The sequence below is a fragment of the Corvus cornix genome, chromosome 3 (assembly GCF_000738735.6).
Source record: "Corvus cornix cornix isolate S_Up_H32 chromosome 3, ASM73873v5, whole genome shotgun sequence".
NCBI classification, from domain to species: domain Eukaryota; kingdom Metazoa; phylum Chordata; class Aves; order Passeriformes; family Corvidae; genus Corvus; species Corvus cornix.
In genome coordinates, this window is record NC_047056.1 from 71398905 (window position 1) to 71419469 (window position 20565).

A 20565-nucleotide genomic window follows, 5' to 3' on the forward strand; every position below is an offset into this window, starting at 1 on the left:
GTGTTAGGAGGCTCTATATTCACATTCTTCTGAATTTTGAAGTAGAAGTTTCTTTCTTAGACAGCCATTTGCAACTGGCAATGTGTTGATACAAAGTTAGAAAGTAATTGGGACGTTTATCTGAAGCTCTGCAATCTTCTATTGGTACTTGATTAGCTTGTTCATAGGCATCAACAACTTCTGCAGGAATGCTTTACATGAGGTCTGGGATATCAAGGGGAGTCCTCCTGTGTAACATCAGCAGCAAGAAACAGAGAAACGGCAGAACAAATATCTCCAGTTATTTTATCAAGTAAGGATAGATTAACCCTGTGTATGTAATTAATTCATTTATTTATTTGCTTGAGAAAAGAAAGGAGATTGCCTTCCTTTGAACTTTTCTGACTGACAGAATGCTTCCTTGTCTCCCAACAACTAAAAATAGCTGAGTTTTAATACACTCCCAAGATGAAAATGAGTTGATCAGGACCAAGTTAATAGATTTTGCTCGTCCTTCAAAATAGAATAAGTTCTAGAATGACAGAAAATAGTGGCATCCTGAATGCAATTTTTACAGAGTTAACAAGGACCTGAAACAGGGAGAGAGAGCGAAAATCTCAGTATATTATACACTCAGAATTTGCAGCAAATGCAACAAAATAATTGGTTCCACTGTTCATTCAATATTTTTAGATTGTTGTTCAGATATTACATAGTATTTCAGCATTTTTCACCCTGCAAGTTTCCTTACTCTGATCTCTGCTTGATTGTAGTGATGATGAGTTACAGGACCTTAAGTCATGATAATTGTTGCAGAATTGCAAATATGCATGTTCTAGAAACATGAGAGAATATAAAGAAATGGCCATCATTATCTGGAGAAAAAACTCCCTTAACATATGTAGAGAGCTCCTGCTGGACAGAATAAAGTTGCAAACACAACTAACCAGAGAAGTGGTAGGAAAAATATGACAGCCAGAAATAATCTTGCAAGAAAAACATCACCAGCATTAGAGAGACAAGGACAGAATAGTTACTGATTTCTTCTTGGCCAAGCAGATGTTTAAATAGTTGGCTCTTCCCTGATTCCACCTAGACTAATACTGAGAGAAGCATAATGATTAGCAGGAAAAAGCCTCATGTTTATATCTTACTTGCCCTTTGGTATTTTTTTTCTTAAAAACGCTTTGTGCAGAAGATGGGTTTCACTAAAAGAAGAGTGATGATATTTTTAAAATATGAGACATAGTTGTAATCTTTTCAAGCTCCAGTAAAGACAATGCAAACTTAAGGGCTATGCCATTATGAAAATAGTTCAAAGTATCTTCACTCTAATTCTTGAGCACTGTGGATTTGTTTAGAGACACATTAAAGCTTCCTTTCGAAAAATTAATGCAGGGGAGATGTAGCACAAATATAGCAGAGACAGAACTGGCAAGAGCTGCTTCAGACCAGGTGTAGTGAGTTGAACCTGAGTTGACGGACAGTCTTTTAGACTAATGACGCTTCTCACAATTTACATATTTAAACCGCACGGAAAGGCGGGAATTGCCTTTTGTCCGAGTTCGCCTGCTGGAAGGTGGGGGGGGGGGGGGGCTCCGAGCCTCCCGGCCCCGCCGGGGCCGGGCCGGGGCCACTGCCCCTTCCCCCCTTTCCCATCACTGCGGCACGGAACCTGGGGGGGGGAACTGTCCCAGAGCCGCAGGCAGCTAAAACCAGCCATGGACTGCACACAGCTAAAACCAGCCATGGACTGCCACAGCTAAACCCATCCAGCGCGGCTTCTGGGGACAGGCGGGTCCCTCTCCTCTCCATGCGGAGCCGGCGGAGTAAACGGGAGCCGGCAGCCAGCACACTTCGTGCTGAACTGCAGCCAGCACACTTCATGCTGAACTGAAGAAGACACCACGCAGCCAGCAGCACAGAGGGAGCGAGGCTTTCCCCACCGTAAAGCCTGAACAAGAACACTCTTCAACATGGCGCCGTCAGAGTCAGAGAGAAAGAGAAGTGAGTCCCGTGGGACGGAGCTGAGCATGGCGACGGGAGAAAAGAGGGCGGTGCCGCGATTCTGGCGCGCAGCTTAAAAAACCTTCTTGCATGCCATGGTAAGAAACTGTAATACCACGAACTGTTTGTCTCTTTAATCCATTTGAAGAACATGGGGGGAATGAAGAATTCACGTGTGGCCTGTGAAGATTGTGAAGAGTGCCTATGCCAGGGTATATAGAAGCAGTGAGAGGCTTTTAGAGACTTGTGGCAAAGAAAGCCTTTGTGTGCAGGCCAAAATAACTTATCCTTAAAAAGATTAATAACCCCATGTGATGGCCCATGTTTTGCAGTGTGAAGGCACTGTCAGATTTTTCATGGGAGAGATGTTCTACACACAGCAGATTGTTTGTTTCCGGGCGGATCTGCTGTTAGTGGCAGTTTGGGAACCACGTGCAACTGAAGGAAAACCCTTTTTTCCTTAAGCATAAGAGAGAGACTTTTCAAGAACTGCAACACTGACTAACATCCCATGTTCTGTTATCCTTGTGTGAGCTGGGTAAAAGGAGAGAAGTGCTGGAAAGGGGGGGGGGGGGTGCTTTAATTTCTTGTTATTTCTCTTTACTTTTAATTCTATTAGTAATAAAACTCTTTCATTGTACTGCAACTGTTTAAGGTTTGTGCCTGCTTTGCTTTCTCCTAATTCTTATCTCACAGAAGGAAAATAAGTAAGTAATGAATATTTTGAACCAAAACCACTACACTTAATTGGTGTTTCTGCCCGGTTTACGAACTCAACCCGCTACACCAGGAGCATGGATGAATTAGACAAAGAGAAAGTTTAAAAATGTATCTTCAAGCCTGGACATATTATTTTTGAGAAATTTCAGCAACCCAGCTTTAAGGAAATGTAGGTAGGCGTCGAGTAGCATTAACTGCTCCACAGAGAATAGAAGTTGATGCTGCACAAGCTGTAATTGGTGGTCCTTTAGTTTAGAAATTTTGACAGTCAGTGTAAATCATGTGGGTCATAAAAATAGACAATAACATTTTAAACCTTATGTTAAAAAAATTTTGTACCTCTTTTGCAGCAGTGCCATAATCTCAGAAAGAGAAACTAGGACTTAGTATAGTTCACACAGCAAAGCAGCAAAGAAATAAAAGGCAAGATAGTTCAACAAGGCAGATAAAATAAAACCAGAAAAAGTGATGGGGAGTTTTTGTGGTGTCCTGACCCATAGCTGCTGACCTGTCAGTTGGCAGAATCAAATCAGCTGCAGTGCTTTCAGGGCCCTCTCTGAGCAATTTTCCCTCCTTGATGAAATTTCTTCATCATAAAATGAAAAGGAACCCAGTCAAAGCATACACAGTTCGTACTTTTCTAGAACATGGTTTTCAATGTTATCTAGGGAACTAAGTATGTCCATTTAAATAATATATTTGAAGGACTCAAATAAATCCCATTAAGTGATTATAAAGCCGGCATCTTTTTACATAGGATCATATTACTCAAAAATAAGACAAGGCATAGAAACAATATATCTTATTTTTTGAGGTTTATTATTATTATTATTTTTATTATTATAGCTCATTATTGTTATTATAACAATCAAATTATTATTATTATAGTAATAATATAAAGCCTCTATTAGTATTGCTTTGGCATCTATAGCACAAAAAAATGAGGAGCAGAAATCAAATCTGAAATCAGCCAGATTCACATTTCTTTTCACAGTAGAAATAAATATAGAGATAATCTGTATTATTATTATTGACTCATAAATCCCATTGACAAGAAAGTGGGGTTGCATTGATTGTTTTTCAGCTAGATATGTAGATTAAAACTTGATTTCCAGTACAAATAACACATAAAATTGAAAGGGTTTAAAGGTACATTTTCCTGCCCTCAATACTAATGATAACAAGGCAAAAAGTAGATTTTGGAATCCAAAAAAATCTCTGGAAAAACAAGGATTCATGTATACATGTATAAAGCTTATCTATCCAATGACAAAAAATATTGCTTGAAGTTTCACTGTGGTAGCATTTTACATGGCCAGATATACTAAAACACAGCTGCATTAATTAGTGTATAGGACAGACATGCAGCTGTGTTAGCACTGGAATTCCCGGAGATATGTATAGATCCTCTATGTGTTTGCACACAATTATGCACAGCTCTCTGGCTGCAGTGCCTTGATCTAATCTCAATCCCAAAGCACATACATCAGCAATAAGACTGGATCATTTCTGGGATCACTGAATGGGTCACAGGGCTGGAACACCTCTCCTATGAAGATAGACTGAGAAAGTTGGGCCTGTTGTCCCGGAGAAGAGAAGGCTCAAGGGAGATCTTCTGTGGCCTTGCAGCACCTAAAGGGTGCTTGCAAGAAGGCTGGAGAGGGACTTTTCACAAGGGCATGTAGTGATAGGACAAGGGGGAATGGACTTAAGCTGAAAGAGGGCAGGTTTAGATAAGATACAGGAAAAAATTCTTTACTGTGAGGGTAGTGAGGCACTGGAACAGGCTGCCCAGAGAGGTTGTGGATGTCCCATCCCTGGAGGTGTTCAAGAGCAGGCTGGATGGGGCTCTAAGAACCTTGGCCTATTGGAAGGTGTCCCTGCCCATGGCAGGGCATTGGAGCTAGATGACCTTTATGGTCTCATCTAATCCAAATCACTCTTTGATTCTATGAAGATAAGCCCCCTCAAGAGCAGAGGGAAAGCACCATGCACTTGTTGCATGTGAATATCTTATGCTCTTTGATGGTAACATGGGGAGGAGGAAGGTAGTTGAAGAAGATCTCTGTGAATTAAGTTGAACTCTACTACAATTCTGCAAAGGTCCTCTGTTATATAGCTTCATCTTCATCACAGACAAGTCCCAGCACAGGATATGCAGGCTGTTTTCAACATTAGTCTGCTGGCATGTCCAGAGGAAGCTGATTCAGCCCATAAGGAGCACATGGCTGTTGGGAAAAATGGCTCCAAGCCACACTCCAAAGATGTGCTGACTCCTGACACTGCAATGCAGTGGAGAATAAACTCTGCTGGCAGAGCTGCTTCCAGGAAGAACTCAAATTGCACTTAGAGTTCACTGCTAGGGAATGGAATCAAGGTAAATGTAATTGCAGGAGGAAGAACATTGGATCCTGCCTGTCTATCTGGGTTAGCCCATAAAAATATCATACACTTTTCAGATTTTAGTTCATTCCTTGATGAAACATAGACTACCATGCTATCTTGGTTTGTATCAGGAACAGTGTGGCCAGCAGGACCAGGGCAATGATCACACCCTTGTACTCAGCAATGGTAAGGCTGCACCTTGGGCAGTTTTGGGCCCCTCACTACAAGAAGGACATCAGGGTGCTGGAACGAGTCCAGAGAGGGGCAACAAAGCAGGTTAAGGGTCTGGAGAAGAGTCTTATGAGGAATGGCTGAGGGACCTGGGTTTTTTAGCCTGGAGAAAAAGGAGGCTTGGGGGGACCTTATCACTCTCTGCAACCACCTGAAAGGAGGGTGTAGGTAGGCGGGAGTTGGTCTCATCTCCCAAGTAACAAGAGATAGGACAAGAGCAAACAGACTCAAGCTGAATCAGAGGAGGTTTAGATTGGATATTAGGAGAAACTTCTTCACCAAAAGAGTTGTCAACCACTGGAACAGGCTGCCCAGGGAAGTTGTTGAACATCAGGAGATGCTTTTCGTTGTAGACTTCTTCATGCTGTAGTGGAAAGAATAAGGCTACAAAGCTGCAAATGCCCATCCATATGTCCTATCTGTTTGGGAATGTCTTGGCAAGTGGAATGAGTTTGTGCAAGAAAGCCTGAAATAGGGTCAAAAATGGAGGGAGGAAGGCGGGGAGTTGTTGAGTCACCATCCCTGGAGGTATTTAAAAGTTGTGCAGTAGTGGCATTTAGGGACACGGTTTAGTGCTGGACATGGCATGGTTGGACTTGGTCTTTGCAGGCAAAATAAAAGATGATACTCTTTTGTCTATTTCTAAGTATTTAGTGATTATTTTTCCTTTCTGCAGAGATTTGATCTTTTTTCAAAGTAGTCCTGTCTCACAGTTTTCCCGTAAATGAATAGGGCCTGTTGAACTGAATCTGAGCAGAAACCCTTTTTTGTTTTTGCTGAAAGGAGACAACAGACTATATATGAAATGCAGTTTCCCACACTTTGAATTTGTTCCTGTATTTTGGTGTTCTGTGATGACCAAAGGTCCAGTTTAAGACTGGATGCTCGGGCTCAGCTCTGTTCAGTGAAGACTCTTTGTGAATAACAGCAATCTAATGGCAGAAAAGATGTGAAAAACCCCGAGATCCAAAGTTTGCTAAGTCTTTATGCCACAAATTTCTCTTGGGATTTAAACATGGAAAAATCAACATCAATTCCTCACTTCTATGCTGTAGGCTAACGAAAGTAAAGTTCTAATTTTGTATGTCTTTGCAAAGAATGTACAGAGGAAAAAACAGAGTAAAAGAGCTGAATGTTTTTCATTTTACAGAGTACTACATTCCATTTCTGACAACAATCTGTATTCCTCCTAATGCTGAAAACAAAATAATTTTTATCTCTGAAGAAAACCTTTGGTGTAGAAAAATAAATGCCATGAGCACCAGTTTTGACTGTTAAGGATGGTATTATCTTTTTTGAAAAGAAACAGTCTACCTCTGGTCCCCCCTGAGACTGCTCACAGGAATGAACTTCCTCTACGAGTCAAGGACAGTGTTTCTTTCACAGGACTGATAATTGGTTTGATTTAATTCACTGTGAAAGGCAAGTTTGACCAATTGCTCGTAGGCATTTGAACATGACATCTTCAGATATGGAAGTGCAAGGGACAGATATATTGAAGTCCTCTTATCTCAGTGTTGAAGGGAACTCTGCTGACTGCATTCAATGAGCAACTGACTTAAAGCTTAGGTGGTAACTTGGAATCTTAATTTTTCCTTGAGATGTCAATTTTTTCCCTGACATCAAGAAAATTAACAAAATTTGGAAGTATTGATATACCTGTCATAGCGTAAAAAAATTTAGCTAATTTTACTACTTTCAGCTAATTTTACACTTAGAAGTTTTCCATTTAAGACTTAGTCTTACTACAGGTGTCTTAAAGACATCTCCGAAGATGTTTAATTCTAGTGCAATACCCACTTCTAAACTAGATGGAATTCATTACCTTGCAGAGTGCCTAATTCTCCACAGCAGTCAGTATAAGCATGGACAGCTGCAATACCACTGGAAAAGCACATTGTTCAAGTAGGAATTTCCTGGGACATATTAAAAGCTCATAGGGTCAAGCTGAGATTTTTTTGGAATGATGAAGTCTACTATAAAGTAGTCTACTAAAAAGAGAAACATTGGCTATTTATGCAGCCCTCAAAGCAGCTGGGTGGATCTGGAATTAAATCAGCCTCTGAAAGGGATACTGAACGTTGTGACCATTGACCCTGACCACTGAGATTATGTCACCCCTACCTGGACTGCTTTCTGGCCTCCACTGGATTTTCCTTCCTTGAAGTTTTATACAGTCATCAATTAAAGTAGTTGTTGAACATCAGGAGATGCTTTTCGTTGTAGACTTCTTCATGCTGTAGTGGAAAGAATAAGGCTACAAAGCTGCAAATGCCCATCCATATGTCCTATCTGTTTGGGAATGTCTTGGCAAGTGGAATGAGTTTGTGCAAGAAAGCCTGAAATAGGGTCAAAAATGGAGGGAGGAAGGCGGGGATGTTCGGAGTGATGGCGTTTGTCTTCCCTAGTCATCACTATGTGTGGTGGAGCCCTGCTTTCCTTGGCATGGCTGAACACCTGCCTGCCCATGGGAAATGGTGAACGAACTCCTTGTTTTGTCTTGCTTGTGTGTGCAGCTTTTGTTTTACCTGTTAAACTGTCTTTGTCTCAACCCATGACTTTTCTCACTTCTACCTATTCGATTCCCTTCCTCATCCCACCGTGAGGGAGTAAATGAGGGGCTGAGTTGCTGGCTGTGGTTAAACCACAACAAAGACCCCATGAGAGACAGAGTAGAAGAATCTTATTTAGATCAAGGAAGACCTTGTGTTTAGGGTTGGGAGACGGTGTAGCTTATTGCTATGAAAATGAGTCAGTTAGTATGTATTGTCATCCCCTTCTTTCCTGAGCAGTTTGTGCTGCTAAGGAATTTTATCCACTCTGTGTCCCAAGAAGAACTAAGAAGAATTTAAACCGCAGTGAAATCAACCAATGCTGGCTAAGTAAGAGTAAGAACTTGCATTATCTCTTCACTGTTTACCCGCTTCCTAACAGCATTTCCGCCCTGCTGATTGCAGATCACAGTAAAACACTCTATATTTAAAACAAAATTTAGTAAGGATTTTATACCACTGCTGTATCAATCCTTTAACTTTTGAGGATGCATCCCTGAATATATTGTGTTTAGCACTGAATTAGAAGCTAAATACACACAAAATTATTACATTTTGTGATTAATTGCATACTCCTAATGTTTTCGTTTTAGCCCATTATTTTGGTGTTTTTAAAAGATGTCACCAAATATGTCTTTTGGCAGTGTTGTACCAAAGGAATATCACTGCACTTACAGAGGGTCTCAGAAAACATTAATTTAGAAAAAAACATACATTCTCCAGTTTCCTTACTTTTCTCTTCTTTGATTGCTATGAACAGTTGTTCATCCATATTGTGGTTCTAATATTAGGTATATCCAGAATCATTCTCACAGAAAAGGAAAGGGACCTCAAGCAGTCACTTAATCCATCCTCTACACTAGTGAGGACATTTAAAAATCGGAATAAGCTCTAACCTCAGCCCCTAGAAACTTGGAAAAAAAGGAAATAGCTCTCTAAGACCCTGTGGAGGGAGGAGCCTGTGCCGCAGAGGTTTGCTAGCAGGAGTTGTGACCCCATGGGGACCCACACTGGAGCAATCTGTTCCTCAAGGCCTGCACTGCATGGAAGGGACTCATGCTGGAGCAGTTCATGAAGAACTGCAGCCTGTGTAAAGGACTCACGTTGGAGAAGTTTGTGGAGGACTGACTCCTGTGGGAGTGACTCCACACTGGAACAGAGAAAGAGTGTGAGATGTCCTCCTTCTGGGGAAGAAGGAACAGCATAGAGAGCATGTGATGAACTTACCACAGCTCCCATTTCCTGTCCCCCTATGCTGCTGGTGAGGAGCAGGTGGAGAATTTAGGCATGAAGTTGAAGAAGAAGGGAGTTGTGGGGGGAAGGTGTTTTTTAAAATTTAGTTTTTGTTTCTCATTAACCTACTCTTATTTGAAATTAATTTTTTCCCCCCTGGTCGTATCTTCATGACATTCATTATTTTTCTACTTCTACTTTGTCCTGTACAGCATTTCTTTTCCAGATAGCAGAGTTCCAACTCAGTTCTCACTTACATGGAAGCCAATTCACAGGGCCTTTTGCAATAGGACAAGGGGTCATGGTTTTAAACTGAAGGAAGGTTGATTTAGATTAGATATAAGAAAGAAGTTTTTTACAATGAGGATGTTGAAATCCTGGAACAGGTTGCCCAGAGAGGTGGATGCCCCAAACCTGCAAACATGCAAGGTCAGGTTGGACAGGGCTTTGAGCAACCTGATCTAGTTGAAGATGTCCCTGTTCATTGCAGAGGGGTTAGAACAGGTGACCTTCAAAAGTCTATTGGAATTTAAGCCATTCCACAATTCTATGATTCTTGATTCTCCTTGTTGTCCTTTCTGAACCTTTTTCAAATCTTAGATAGCTTTTCTTCATTTTTCCAAGTCAGAGTCACTGGAGTATTTTACAGAATGAAACAATGAAAGCATTACACAGAACCAGATCACAACATATCCCCATGGATACCCACATACTTTCTTGCATTTGGAAGGTGATCATTAATAAAATCTTGTTGTGGTGTGATTTCTTTACATTTCTTTCCATTTTTACTTAATTTTTTCATTCTCACTTTACAGCATTGTCACATAGCCCATACACTCCTGGCTTGTCAAGACCGCATCAACACCTGAAGCATCATTAAAGCCAAAATACTCAACACTGAATGCTCCTTTATGCTTCACAACATGTATTATACTGCCAGAGGAAGCAATGGATTGACAGGCTCATGCTGGCAGTTGTTTCCTTGCACAGTTCCAAGTGTCTACAGCTTTTGTGCTGGCACTAGAAGGGCAATGCAGCTGGCGAAGGGTCTGCAGCACAAGTCCTGTGAGGAGTGGCTGAAGGAGCTGGGGTTGTTCAGCCTGGAGAAAAGGAGGCTCAGGGGTGACCTTATCACTCTCTACACTGCCTGAAAGGAGGTTTGTAGGCGGGTGGGGTCAGTCTCTTCTCCCAGGCAACCAGTGACAGGATGAGAGGACGTAGTGTTAAACTGCACCGGGGGAGGTTTAGGCTGGACATTAGGAAGAAGTTCTTCACAAAAAGGATGATAAGACACTTGGAATGCCCAAGGAGGTGGTGGAGTCACCATCCCTGGAGGTGGATGAAAAGTCTTTTCTTCTTTACGAAAAAACTGGGTGTGGCACTTGGTGCCATGGTGTACTTGACATGGTGGTGTTCAGTCATAGCTTGGACTCGATGATTTCAGAGGTCTTTTGCAACCTGATCGATTCTGTGATTCTGTCCTGCTCAGCTGCATTTGCAGCCCCATTCGCTCCCGTGGCTCCGGGGAAATGAGCCACGGGCAGGATCACCCAGCAGAGGCGGCTTCAAAGGAAAGCACTTTTTTTATTTTTATGTGTAACAAGCAGATATTTTAAGACTCTTTTTCTACGGGCTTTGAAAATTCATCCCCCGCATCCCTTTCCTTCCTTCAGGAAAAAACGCGAACTGAGGGAGACCGCCACCGCCCCCGGCTCCGCCCCGCGCATGCGCGCACCGTCCCGGGGTGGTGGCGGTCTGGGAGGCCTCGGCGCCGCCAGCGCCGGGATGGGCTTGAGGGCAGGCGGCGGCGGCGGGGGGTGTCCGCGGCTCCGGGCTGGCGCTCCGAGGATGGAGAGAGCCATGGAGCAGCTCAACCGGCTGACGAGGTCCCTGCGCCGCGCCCGCACCGTGGAGCTGCCGGACGGTAGGAGCGGGGCCCTGATGTAGCGGTCGGTCCCGGCGGCCTCCGCGCCCGGGCCGGCGGGGATGAGTTGAGGCGACTGGGGAGAAGGGGAAGAGGCTTCCTCTCTCCGCCTTTGACAAGCTCTGTTTATTTGTCGTGGTGACAGCGGGAGCGGTGTCCCCTTCCTTCCCTCGCCGCCTCCATCGCGGGGCGCGGGGGATCTCTGCCGGCTGCTGCCGCCCCTGAGCCCGGGCGAGCGGGTGCCCGGGGGTGCCGAACACCGTCTGTATTCGCTTTTAAATCCTTCGTTAAGTGTTTCGTCGATGACAGAGTAGTGATGACAGATCTTTGTGGGTTTTGGGGTGTTTTTTGTTCGTTTGTTTTTTTAATAGCGCTGAATTTTGTTTGAGAAGGTATTGTAAGTCACTGTCACCAGTCACAGCCTAATTTTTGTCTCTAAACCAGCTCACGTGGATGCTGGTCCCCTGTATCGGGATGGATTTGAAAAGAGAGCTTCAGGCTCTTATGGCAAGTGGTTTGGTGTTCCAGCCAGGTCCAGTTTTTGGGAGGACTAACTGTAAAACTCTTGGATACGCAAAATTTCTGCTCTTGTGAGTCATGTGCTGAGAATTCACATTCTTCAGGGCTTACTTTTATGGATGAGTCTTTGGCTGCCTGTCTGCCAGCTTTCATCTCCACTGGTGGAGGAGAGGGAGTAATAATCTGTTTTTTCTGTACATTCCCTGTTTGGACTTCCTGGTGTCCTCCTGAACTGAGCTGCTACACCCTTCACTTAAGTCACCTGTCACAGTTCTGCTATCTTCCAGTGCAGTTGCTCATAAATTTCACTTGACAGGCAAGTTTCAGGAGGATTTTGCTGCTGCTTGTAAGCCTTTGAATGGCAGCAGTTAAAATTCAGGTAATACTATTCACTTAAGCTTAAACTTACAGAAATAATGGAGTAACACCAGTTTAACTAATTGAAGATGCCAATATGATTAACGCTGTGCACAACCTGTGTCAGTTGGAGCTGCTTTAAATTTACTCCTGTACTAATGTAGGCAAATTGATTCTGAATTTCATGGTTTTTTCACATCTTGGGCATTTTTGTGTTGCACTTCAGAGGTAGTTATGTGTTATGGAATGGTAGTGCAGGTGCGACCCCTGAGACCTTTGGAACAAGTACTTCTATCTCCCTGTAATGCAGAGGGAATGTGAGTTCTATGCATTCCCTAGGAATTGCATGAAACAAATCAGTGGGACTGATATAAGGAGATAAATGGGCTTAACACACTGAAGTCTCAGATTGCATTCCAAGAAGGTCTCCATTCAGTGGCCATCAAACTTTGGGTCCATCTTAGCTCATTACATACCTTCTTTCTTGAGCTTGGTGTTCCTTAGGTTCATGCAGGTCTGCCCAAACTCTTCTTGAGAAGCAGGTTTGGCTTGTAGTATATTGCTCCAAACATGTACTGACAGGATCAGCTTGGAATATTCCACACCGGTCTAGTATTGTGTGTGGTTTGGTGGCTTCTTGTATGCTGTGTCTGGCCTCTTGAATTATGATTCCACCCCCCATTGTGTTTGAATAAATTTAATTTGAAATTTAATTTGAAGGATACATAGTTTGCCCCTCCATCCTTAAAGTGAGAGTCATAATACTCTCATAGGAAATGGAGATGTATGTTTGAATTTACTTATGCTGAAGAAGGCATTAAATCCAGGTATTGAACTTCCATTGCATGTGCCGCAGCCATTAGGGTATGATATGGACAGTGATCTCTGTCCAAGTTCATGATAGTATCTCTGAGGAAATAAAGTAATAAGTGTATCTTGCCAGGGCAGGATTCTAAATGATGAATTTTAAGTGGTTTTTTTTTAAAGAAAGTATTAACACCTGAGTCCAGTGCCAGTCAATACCCTGAGCTTGCAAATAGAACTTTTTTTTTTTTTTTTAATCACTCTCCCAAAGTATCCTTCAGCAGTTGTTTCCTGGACACTTGAGAGCTTGACACAAATTTCTGGATTCTACTGTTATGGCTCAGTGCCTGAAAACTAGGTCTTGTAGCCCAAAGCTCTGACAGTGCATTTTGTGTGCCTTTTTTTTGTCTTTATATATTCAAGACTTGAAATGCAAGCAAGTTAGATAGCAAATAAGTTTGGTGAGTCCATGAGGTGTATAATGCTTTTTCTCTACCTGCTGTCATGTAGTTTATGTAAATTGGAGTTATTTTATGACTAGAGAAAATAATCACCAAAGATAAGCATAAAAGCTCCTTAGTCCCACACCCTTTTAATTACTTCTGTACAGAAAAGCTCTGGGAAAATCTGCATGTGCTCCACAGTGTAATTTCTGTTAATAGAATAGCAAAAGGCTTAGTTTTGTAACTGTGCCATAAATGCCTTTTATGGCCCAGCTACACTTGTATTTAACTGTTGTCTTTTTCTAGTTTGCTAAACTTGCAATATAGTTAAATTTAATTAGAATCATTATTAAACATTTCAGTTAAGTGTGCTGATATATTTAAAAGTTTTTTTCACCTTTTTTGGTGTCTTTTATAGGGCCTGATTGTGGAAATATACGAGGATGTCATATTTAAATTTAGTTCTTGTTCTTGAGTTCGGTTTTTTGTTTTATTTGGAAAGTTTTATCTTCCTGCCAAAAACTAGATTTTTTTTTTTTTATTTGTGTATACTGGAAGCTAATCACAGATAGATTTTTAAAAACTGCTCAAATACTTTACACTATTGATATCTTTATTTAGCATCTATTTAATTTTATTTCAGGACTTTTTCTCTCTGTGTCCCCTTCCAGCTGGTTCTTCCCCCAGCAATCAAATTCTAGGGGTGTGTGTTGGAGATGGAGTTATCTGATGCTCACAGAACTCTCCCATAGGGAACATTTTGTAGAGAGTTCAAACTCTTGCACTTGATGATGGTCGGTGACTCTCTGCAGTGTTTAATCATAATTTGGTGTTTTGAGAGACTTGTGTCTCTTGCACCACGTGTTTGCTGTAAGCAATGCTGATTTTTTAAAAATTTATTTTAAAATTTTTATAGCTGATGAATTTGTGTGATTTGAATTTGACTTACCTCTGTTCAGTGTTCAAAGGTAATAACAGATTAACATTGCTGCTTTATTTTGTTAGCTAGGGACACACAACTTCAGATAGCTGATAGCAGCAGTAATCTTGGAGCATGGTAGAACAGTATTAACAAATAGCATAGCTGCAGTATGATAACAGTTTCTTGGATTCCACTTTATAACTCTGAAGAATCTTTATTTAATGTTCAGCAAATGTCACCTTTCCTATCTAGTGGAAGGAATGAATGTATAGAGGCATGGTCTGTAAAAGACATGAAATGCTATACTTGTTTGGGACTGTTTTAATTCTTCCTGTTCTGATTGCTTTGTAACTTTGGATCAATGAAGGTGATGAGGAAAAACTTGAAAATAAAAATTTCGTGAGAACAGTCCTGTATTTCCGTATCCTGAAACTGTATACCTGGGTTCTCGGAAAGCATAGCCCCTCCTGTCATAAGTTGGCACCTATATGAACAATCTGTGGAGATTGTACTCTCAAAAATGGGTAAATTGTTGAAGGGAAAAATGGTAATAATTGTCCGTAATAAAAAAAAAATATTATTACACATTAGTAGTATTTATAATTATTATATGTTAAAAATGTTTAAGTTTTATCAAATTAATCATCTAAAAATAATATTTTACTTCAAGAAGCATGTAAGTGACCAAACAGGCTCATCACACCGATGCAGTGTGCTGGTATGTGCAGCAGTAGTGATGGCAGAGACTGTGTAGCTGAATGTCAGTCTGTTCCCACCACTGACGTGGATCTTTGTGTTCCAGCCTTTTTTCATTGCCTTCAAGTGTGAAATATGAAACTGATTACAGATTAAAAATTAAAATGAAACTTACTGCACTGAGGTATTCAAGTACAGAGACAAAATGGAATGGTTATGACTTAATTTAAAGAAGTCACTACTACAAAATCATAGTCTCAGAACTATGGAAGTCTCTGTGGAAGACAGGAAATTTCCTTCTTTTTAAAATTAAATAGTTAACTGTTTCTGTTTTGTTTGGGTTTCTTTAATGCACATTTCTTAAAAACTTTGATTTAATTAACAGAATCATCAATTCAAAGAAATTGATGCTCCACTGAAAATTCTGTAATTTTTACTTTGTAAAATAAAGAAGCCATGAAATTTCATGTATCACAGTTCTGTTAATTCTTTTATCTAAGTATGATGGCTTTTTCTTTATAACGAAACTTCGTGTGTGTAGAATCTGTGTAAAAATAATCATCTATTAAACAGTGGACACTTGAAAAGGTAAATAAGCGTTGCTAGATACATTTATTTTATGTAAAAGGTATCTTTATGCTAATGAAGTAATTAAATTTCTTCCCAGATAATGAAACTGCTGTCTATACACTGATGCCGATGGTTATGGCTGACCAGCACAGGTGGGAGCTTCTTCAAATTTACCTTTTCTTTCTTTTTTAAGGTCTGAAAAACCCAGCATGTTTGCTAAAGTTGTAGCTCCTAAAGCACTCTCAGAAGTTCTGCTGCTGAATTGCTGAGTTATCTTCTAATTTGAAGTTAGTCACTGACTGTGTGCATCCCAGCATACTTTCACCTGAGAAACCTGTTTTGGTTTATGCCATAGACTGGAACTGGGATTTGTTCTGTTTGAAGCACGTAGGGAAATTTGTCCTAGGATAAGAACAAAAGTGTTGTTTTGTAACTGTGTCTTAGTGCTGAGTATGTATTTATGGATGGCATAGAAGCTCTTAGTCTCATTGGACATCTCAGAAGTAAGAGTTGGACAATGACATTGATACTTCTGGACTTCCTTAGATGAGCAGCTGTTTCTCTTACTCAGTTGTCCTCAAAGTGCTTGGAACCTGGAGGCTATATAATGCCAGCTAAGTGGTGCTTCCTTCACATGAATTTTGTAGGGAAGCAGGCATTTGTTCTGCTACATAATATTTTGAGATTGCATGCAAGGGTTTTAAATTATGTGATCAGCCCATTACTGAAAGTTGAAAGGTCCTGTTTAAATTTTTTATACTTATTGTGTATCCTTCTACTTCATCATTATGATTTCACATCCCAGTCTTCCCTCTGAACTTTGCCAGTGTTTGGGAAAACTGTTGGATATGTGGTTGGGGTGATTGTGATAAGGAGGAAGATGGGAATTTATGTCTTGTTCAAACCAAAGCTATTGAAATGCTTGTTTTTCGTATTTGTAAAGAAGTGATTTGGTTGTTTGGTCTAATTCTTACTAGTTTACATTTTAAACACTTTCCCAGTGTCACAGCTCATTTTTTACGTACAGTAAGAAGTGGAGAGGTATTGTTAATCAGCAAATGCTTAAAAACTGTTTGATCTCTTAGTGATTAGTTGGAGGGAAAAGAAACAGTGATTAAGTAAGAAATAGAGTACTTGTGTACAACTTACAGTATAAACTTTGCTTGAATACTGTGAGCTATTTTTAAAATTTAAAAATTATCTTTCTCTTTGAAGGTCTGTCTCAGAGCTGCTGTCAAATTCAAAATTTGATGTGAATTATGCCTTTGGACGTGTGAAGAGAAGTTTGCTTCATATTGCAGCAAAGTAAGACTTACTTGAGTCCAGTCCAGAAGTTAACAATGAAAATATTGCCACAAATCTAAGGCAGCAATGTAAGCTGGAAAACTCTGTAGTATCAGTTAACATTTTGTTTTCACACTTCCTTTCTGTATCTTGTTTGTTTTTCCTAGTAATGTGCCTGCCTCATAAAGAGGACAGATTTTACACATGATATCAAATGGCTTTCCAAATTCCATTGAAGGAAGTATGGCTAGACACTTTTTTTACCTTTCTGTGAAATCTCAAGTCTTTGAAGAAATGCAGCCATGGTGTGCATCCTGTATAGCTGGGTTACTCTTGCCTTTGTAGAGGTAGAGAACTCTCGTCTGCAAGTGCTGATTGTTTTTGAGGTATTCTAAAACAGTGGGAAGCATTTGGATGTTTGTTGGGAAGCAGCTGTTCCAGAGTAGTTCATGTGACCATAACTGAAGGGAATATAACTTGGGCACTCACTTCTAGTAAGTTTTGTATCCTGGATAGAGGGCTTAAGTGCAAATATTAAATACTTGATCTATATTATTTATTGTTTGTATAGCTCTTCAGTGGGGATAACTCTATTTTATATGTAACTCTGCCAAGAAACAGACAGGTTAACATAACATAAATAGAAACGAACCAGATAGTTTAAACTGATGAATGAATGCTCTGTATTTGGCTCCCCTTTTAAATATCTTGAAAGTTCTTACATTTAAACTGTTAAAAAAAGCAAAAATAAAAGAAATAGTACTAGTATTGCATATATATAGCAGGGATTTGGTTGCAGTAAAGGTGGAAATACCAGCTTTTTAAACAGACTATTTTAGAAATAGCTGTTTCCCAACTATTTAATCTCAGAATTACATACTGCTTATATAAAATTTACTTAAGGAAGTACTTACAACAATGCAAGCAAATTTTTAGCATGTGCTTTAGAAGTATATTTGAAAATATACTGTATTTATTGATTCTAAAAGACAAGAAATTGTGTTACACTTAGTTTCTGGATTGTCTATTATCTTAGTTATTGGGTCACGAAGGAGTCATCAAGCTGCTGGTTTTGCAACATACTGTACAGTTAGTCTTCAGTTTCTTTGGGTTGTTGTGTAGCAGTTCTGACATTGGGAAGATTTGTAAAAATGGATTAGCTGATGGCAACAGATAGAAAAATACTCTGTTTATCTTTTCAATCAGCTTTTCCTCTTGAAGAGTTCAGGAGCAAGATAAACACGTAGTGCAGAGTTTGTCTTGTTGATGTCATTGGTTATCCTGAAGAGCTGCTATATTATGTAAAGTAAAAGAGAGTTAGAGGTTCAAAATCAATAGCAAAGAAGTATTTGTATGAATTTCAGAATTTTCATTATATTCAATCTTTAAACATCACTTCTGGACACTGAAGCATAACAAACCCCAAAATATTTAATGGAGAATTTGGTCCTGTTAATAGATTAGGGATGAGAGAGGTGAGAGGAAATCAAAAGCAAAACTTTTTAAACAGTTTATGGTTTAAAGAATTACCAGTCTTAAAGATTTACTGTTGTGTTTTAAAGTCATTAAAATCACGGAGAAGGCTGCCATCTATTCATTGCTACAAGTTATATTTGGTCACTTCTCGCTGTATTAAGTGACTTTCCTTTAGCTTTGTGTAGCTTGAACTATGAGAGTATAAAACAATTTTATGTAAAGCTGTTCTAGTGAGTGTGATCTGTGCATAATATTGCTGTTGTCTTTATGCCAATACAGATTTGTAAATATCCTTGTTACAGTTTTTCCCTTTCTTATTTTCTTCTTAGCTGTGGATCAGTTGAATGCCTTGTTCTATTATTAAAAAAAGGAGCAAATCCTAACTATCAGGACATCTCAGGATGTACTCCTCTTCATTTAGCAGCAAGGAATGGGTAAGTTTTTAAAATACTTAAACTCTTAAAAAATTTTGTGCATAGTGTGCTTGAGCTGGCGTATTCTGTAATGTTTTTTGCATAGTTCAAAAAAACCCCTTTGGTTTTCACTTTTGAAATTAGAGAACACGGAGCTTAAAATCCTTACTTTGAGTATTCATAGAATAATTTTTTATAAATAGTAAGTTGTATCTGAAATACCAATTCCAGTGCCAGTCATTTTAGTGTTTTCTGTTAATCATGGGCATAATAATTCTTACAACAGTAGTTGAACAAGGAATGCATTCACCTTCCCAGTTAGCTGAGTAAGAAAAGATTTGGGAGTGCTTGGAAGGGTTCAGAGACTTCAGTTTTTCCTCAGATAGTGTTTCCAAGAAAATCTTTACTGCAAGGAAAAGAATACAGAGTTGGCCTGCACAATGTTAGGAGAGGAGGAGCGGAAAAAAACCCAAACCAGTGAGCAAGTATCTTTTTAAGATCTTACTTGAACTGTATTATGTGAAAGCATGCAGCTGTAAAGGTAATGTTGTCTTTTTCTTTTTAGAACATGTATGTGATACAATAACTGAATTGTATCATGGCTGGTACTTCACATGGGGAGGAGATAGTGTTTAGTGGCTTCTAGGTGTGTGTGAGGTCTATTTGTAGGGGAGGAAAGAAGCAGCCAAGTGGTGCATAATGAAATGCAGAAATACACACAGGAGACAGTTATGTGGAAATGAGGTATAAGAAAGGTGTGAGAGGTACCAAATAAAAAGGAAGAGCAAAATAAATCTGTAAAGGTAAAGGACTGTGAGCATTAAAAGACGAAGCAAAACATGAATTAGGAAAAAATACCTCTACTTTTATTGAGACAGTAATTGTACTTACCAAAGATTTGCATAGTGTTACAATGACTGTCTCATTAAATAATGATTTACTGGTGTATTGTGAACATGTTCACTGACATGTACAGGCAATGGTGGACTTCATGGACTTCTGTTAGCTGAACTCTGGCTTTTTGTCTTGAAAGTATAGCTCATGCAGAGCTGAAACTGTTTAGAGTAGTGGTTAAGTGCTTCTGTACTTTCTCCAAAAGCAGCTGTGATTTTAGCCCTGTGTTGTTGTTTGCTACTCTTGCACTGTCTGAGTCTCTGTAAAGATCACTTCTCTTTTTCACATGCTCAGTACTGTACTCCTTATTAAATTGGAACTACCTGCTATGCTTAGAACAATGACAAATTAGAGTGAGTGGAGCTCTAAGAAGATATTTAGTCTTAGTAAGTGATTTTCCCTGACTGGATTTTAATGTATTCTTTTGCTTGTAGCCAGAAAAAATGTATGAGCAAGTTGCTGGAATACAGTGCAGATGTCAACATTTGTAATAATGAAGGCTTGACTGCAGTAAGTGCTATTAATTATCATGATGTTCTTAAAATGAATGAAGAATTTGGAGATTCTTGGTTTTTAGGCTTTTGCCATCTTACATGCAAAACAAAACTGCTGTGTGTCCAGTGCCATCAAGAATCAAAAGATGTGATCAAAATACCTAAGCATATGATTGTATTGTTCAAAGCTTCTCTTAATATATTCAAAGCTTCTTTCTGTGAAAGTGTTGACAATAATACAGCCAGGTTTAAAACAGTTTTTATGGAATATGTGTATCATTGCTAAAGGAAACGTGTATCATCATTTTGTACTTAGATTCATTGGTTGGCTGTCAATGGACGGACAGAATTGCTTCACGATCTTGTTCAGCATGTCAGTAATGTAGATGTTGAAGATGCCATGGGACAGACAGCCCTTCATGTAGCTTGTCAAAATGGACACAAGACAGTAAGTTTCGAAGTTGTATGAACACAATGGATTTGTGAAGAACTTAGTAACGCCTCAAAGTTGTGGTGTTTTTATAAACTTCAGCCTAGTGATGCACATGATAATGGCTAGAAGTGTGAAGAGTGCAGTTGTGTGTCTTAGTATCGACTGCGTGCACTTCCATGGGAACAACTTATTTATTCTTGTGGAGGTGATTGATTTCAGTGCTCATCGG

At 39.8% G+C, this 20565-nt stretch overlaps 1 protein-coding gene across 5 annotated transcripts in view; it reads left to right on the forward strand.

Moving 5' to 3' along the window:
• The first annotated feature begins 10849 nt into the window (after window positions 1-10849).
• HACE1 (HECT domain and ankyrin repeat containing E3 ubiquitin protein ligase 1) overlaps window positions 10850-20565 on the forward strand; it is a 51842-nt gene continuing 42126 nt past the window's right edge. For 3 of the 5 annotated variants that reach the window (XM_039569188.1, XM_039569189.1, XM_039569190.1), the window contains exons 1-6: window positions 10850-11031; window positions 15440-15494; window positions 16558-16647; window positions 18432-18536; window positions 19844-19919; window positions 20220-20351. In XM_039569188.1, the coding sequence (XP_039425122.1) occupies window positions 10893-11031; window positions 15440-15494; window positions 16558-16647; window positions 18432-18536; window positions 19844-19919; window positions 20220-20351 (597 nt within the window). In that variant the 5' untranslated portion in view covers window positions 10850-10892. Of the gene's footprint in view, window positions 11032-15439; window positions 15495-16557; window positions 16716-18431; window positions 18537-19843; window positions 19920-20219; window positions 20352-20565 lie in introns of those variants that run through there. The other 2 variants (XM_019290309.1, XM_019290311.1) reach the window with 2 other exon arrangements.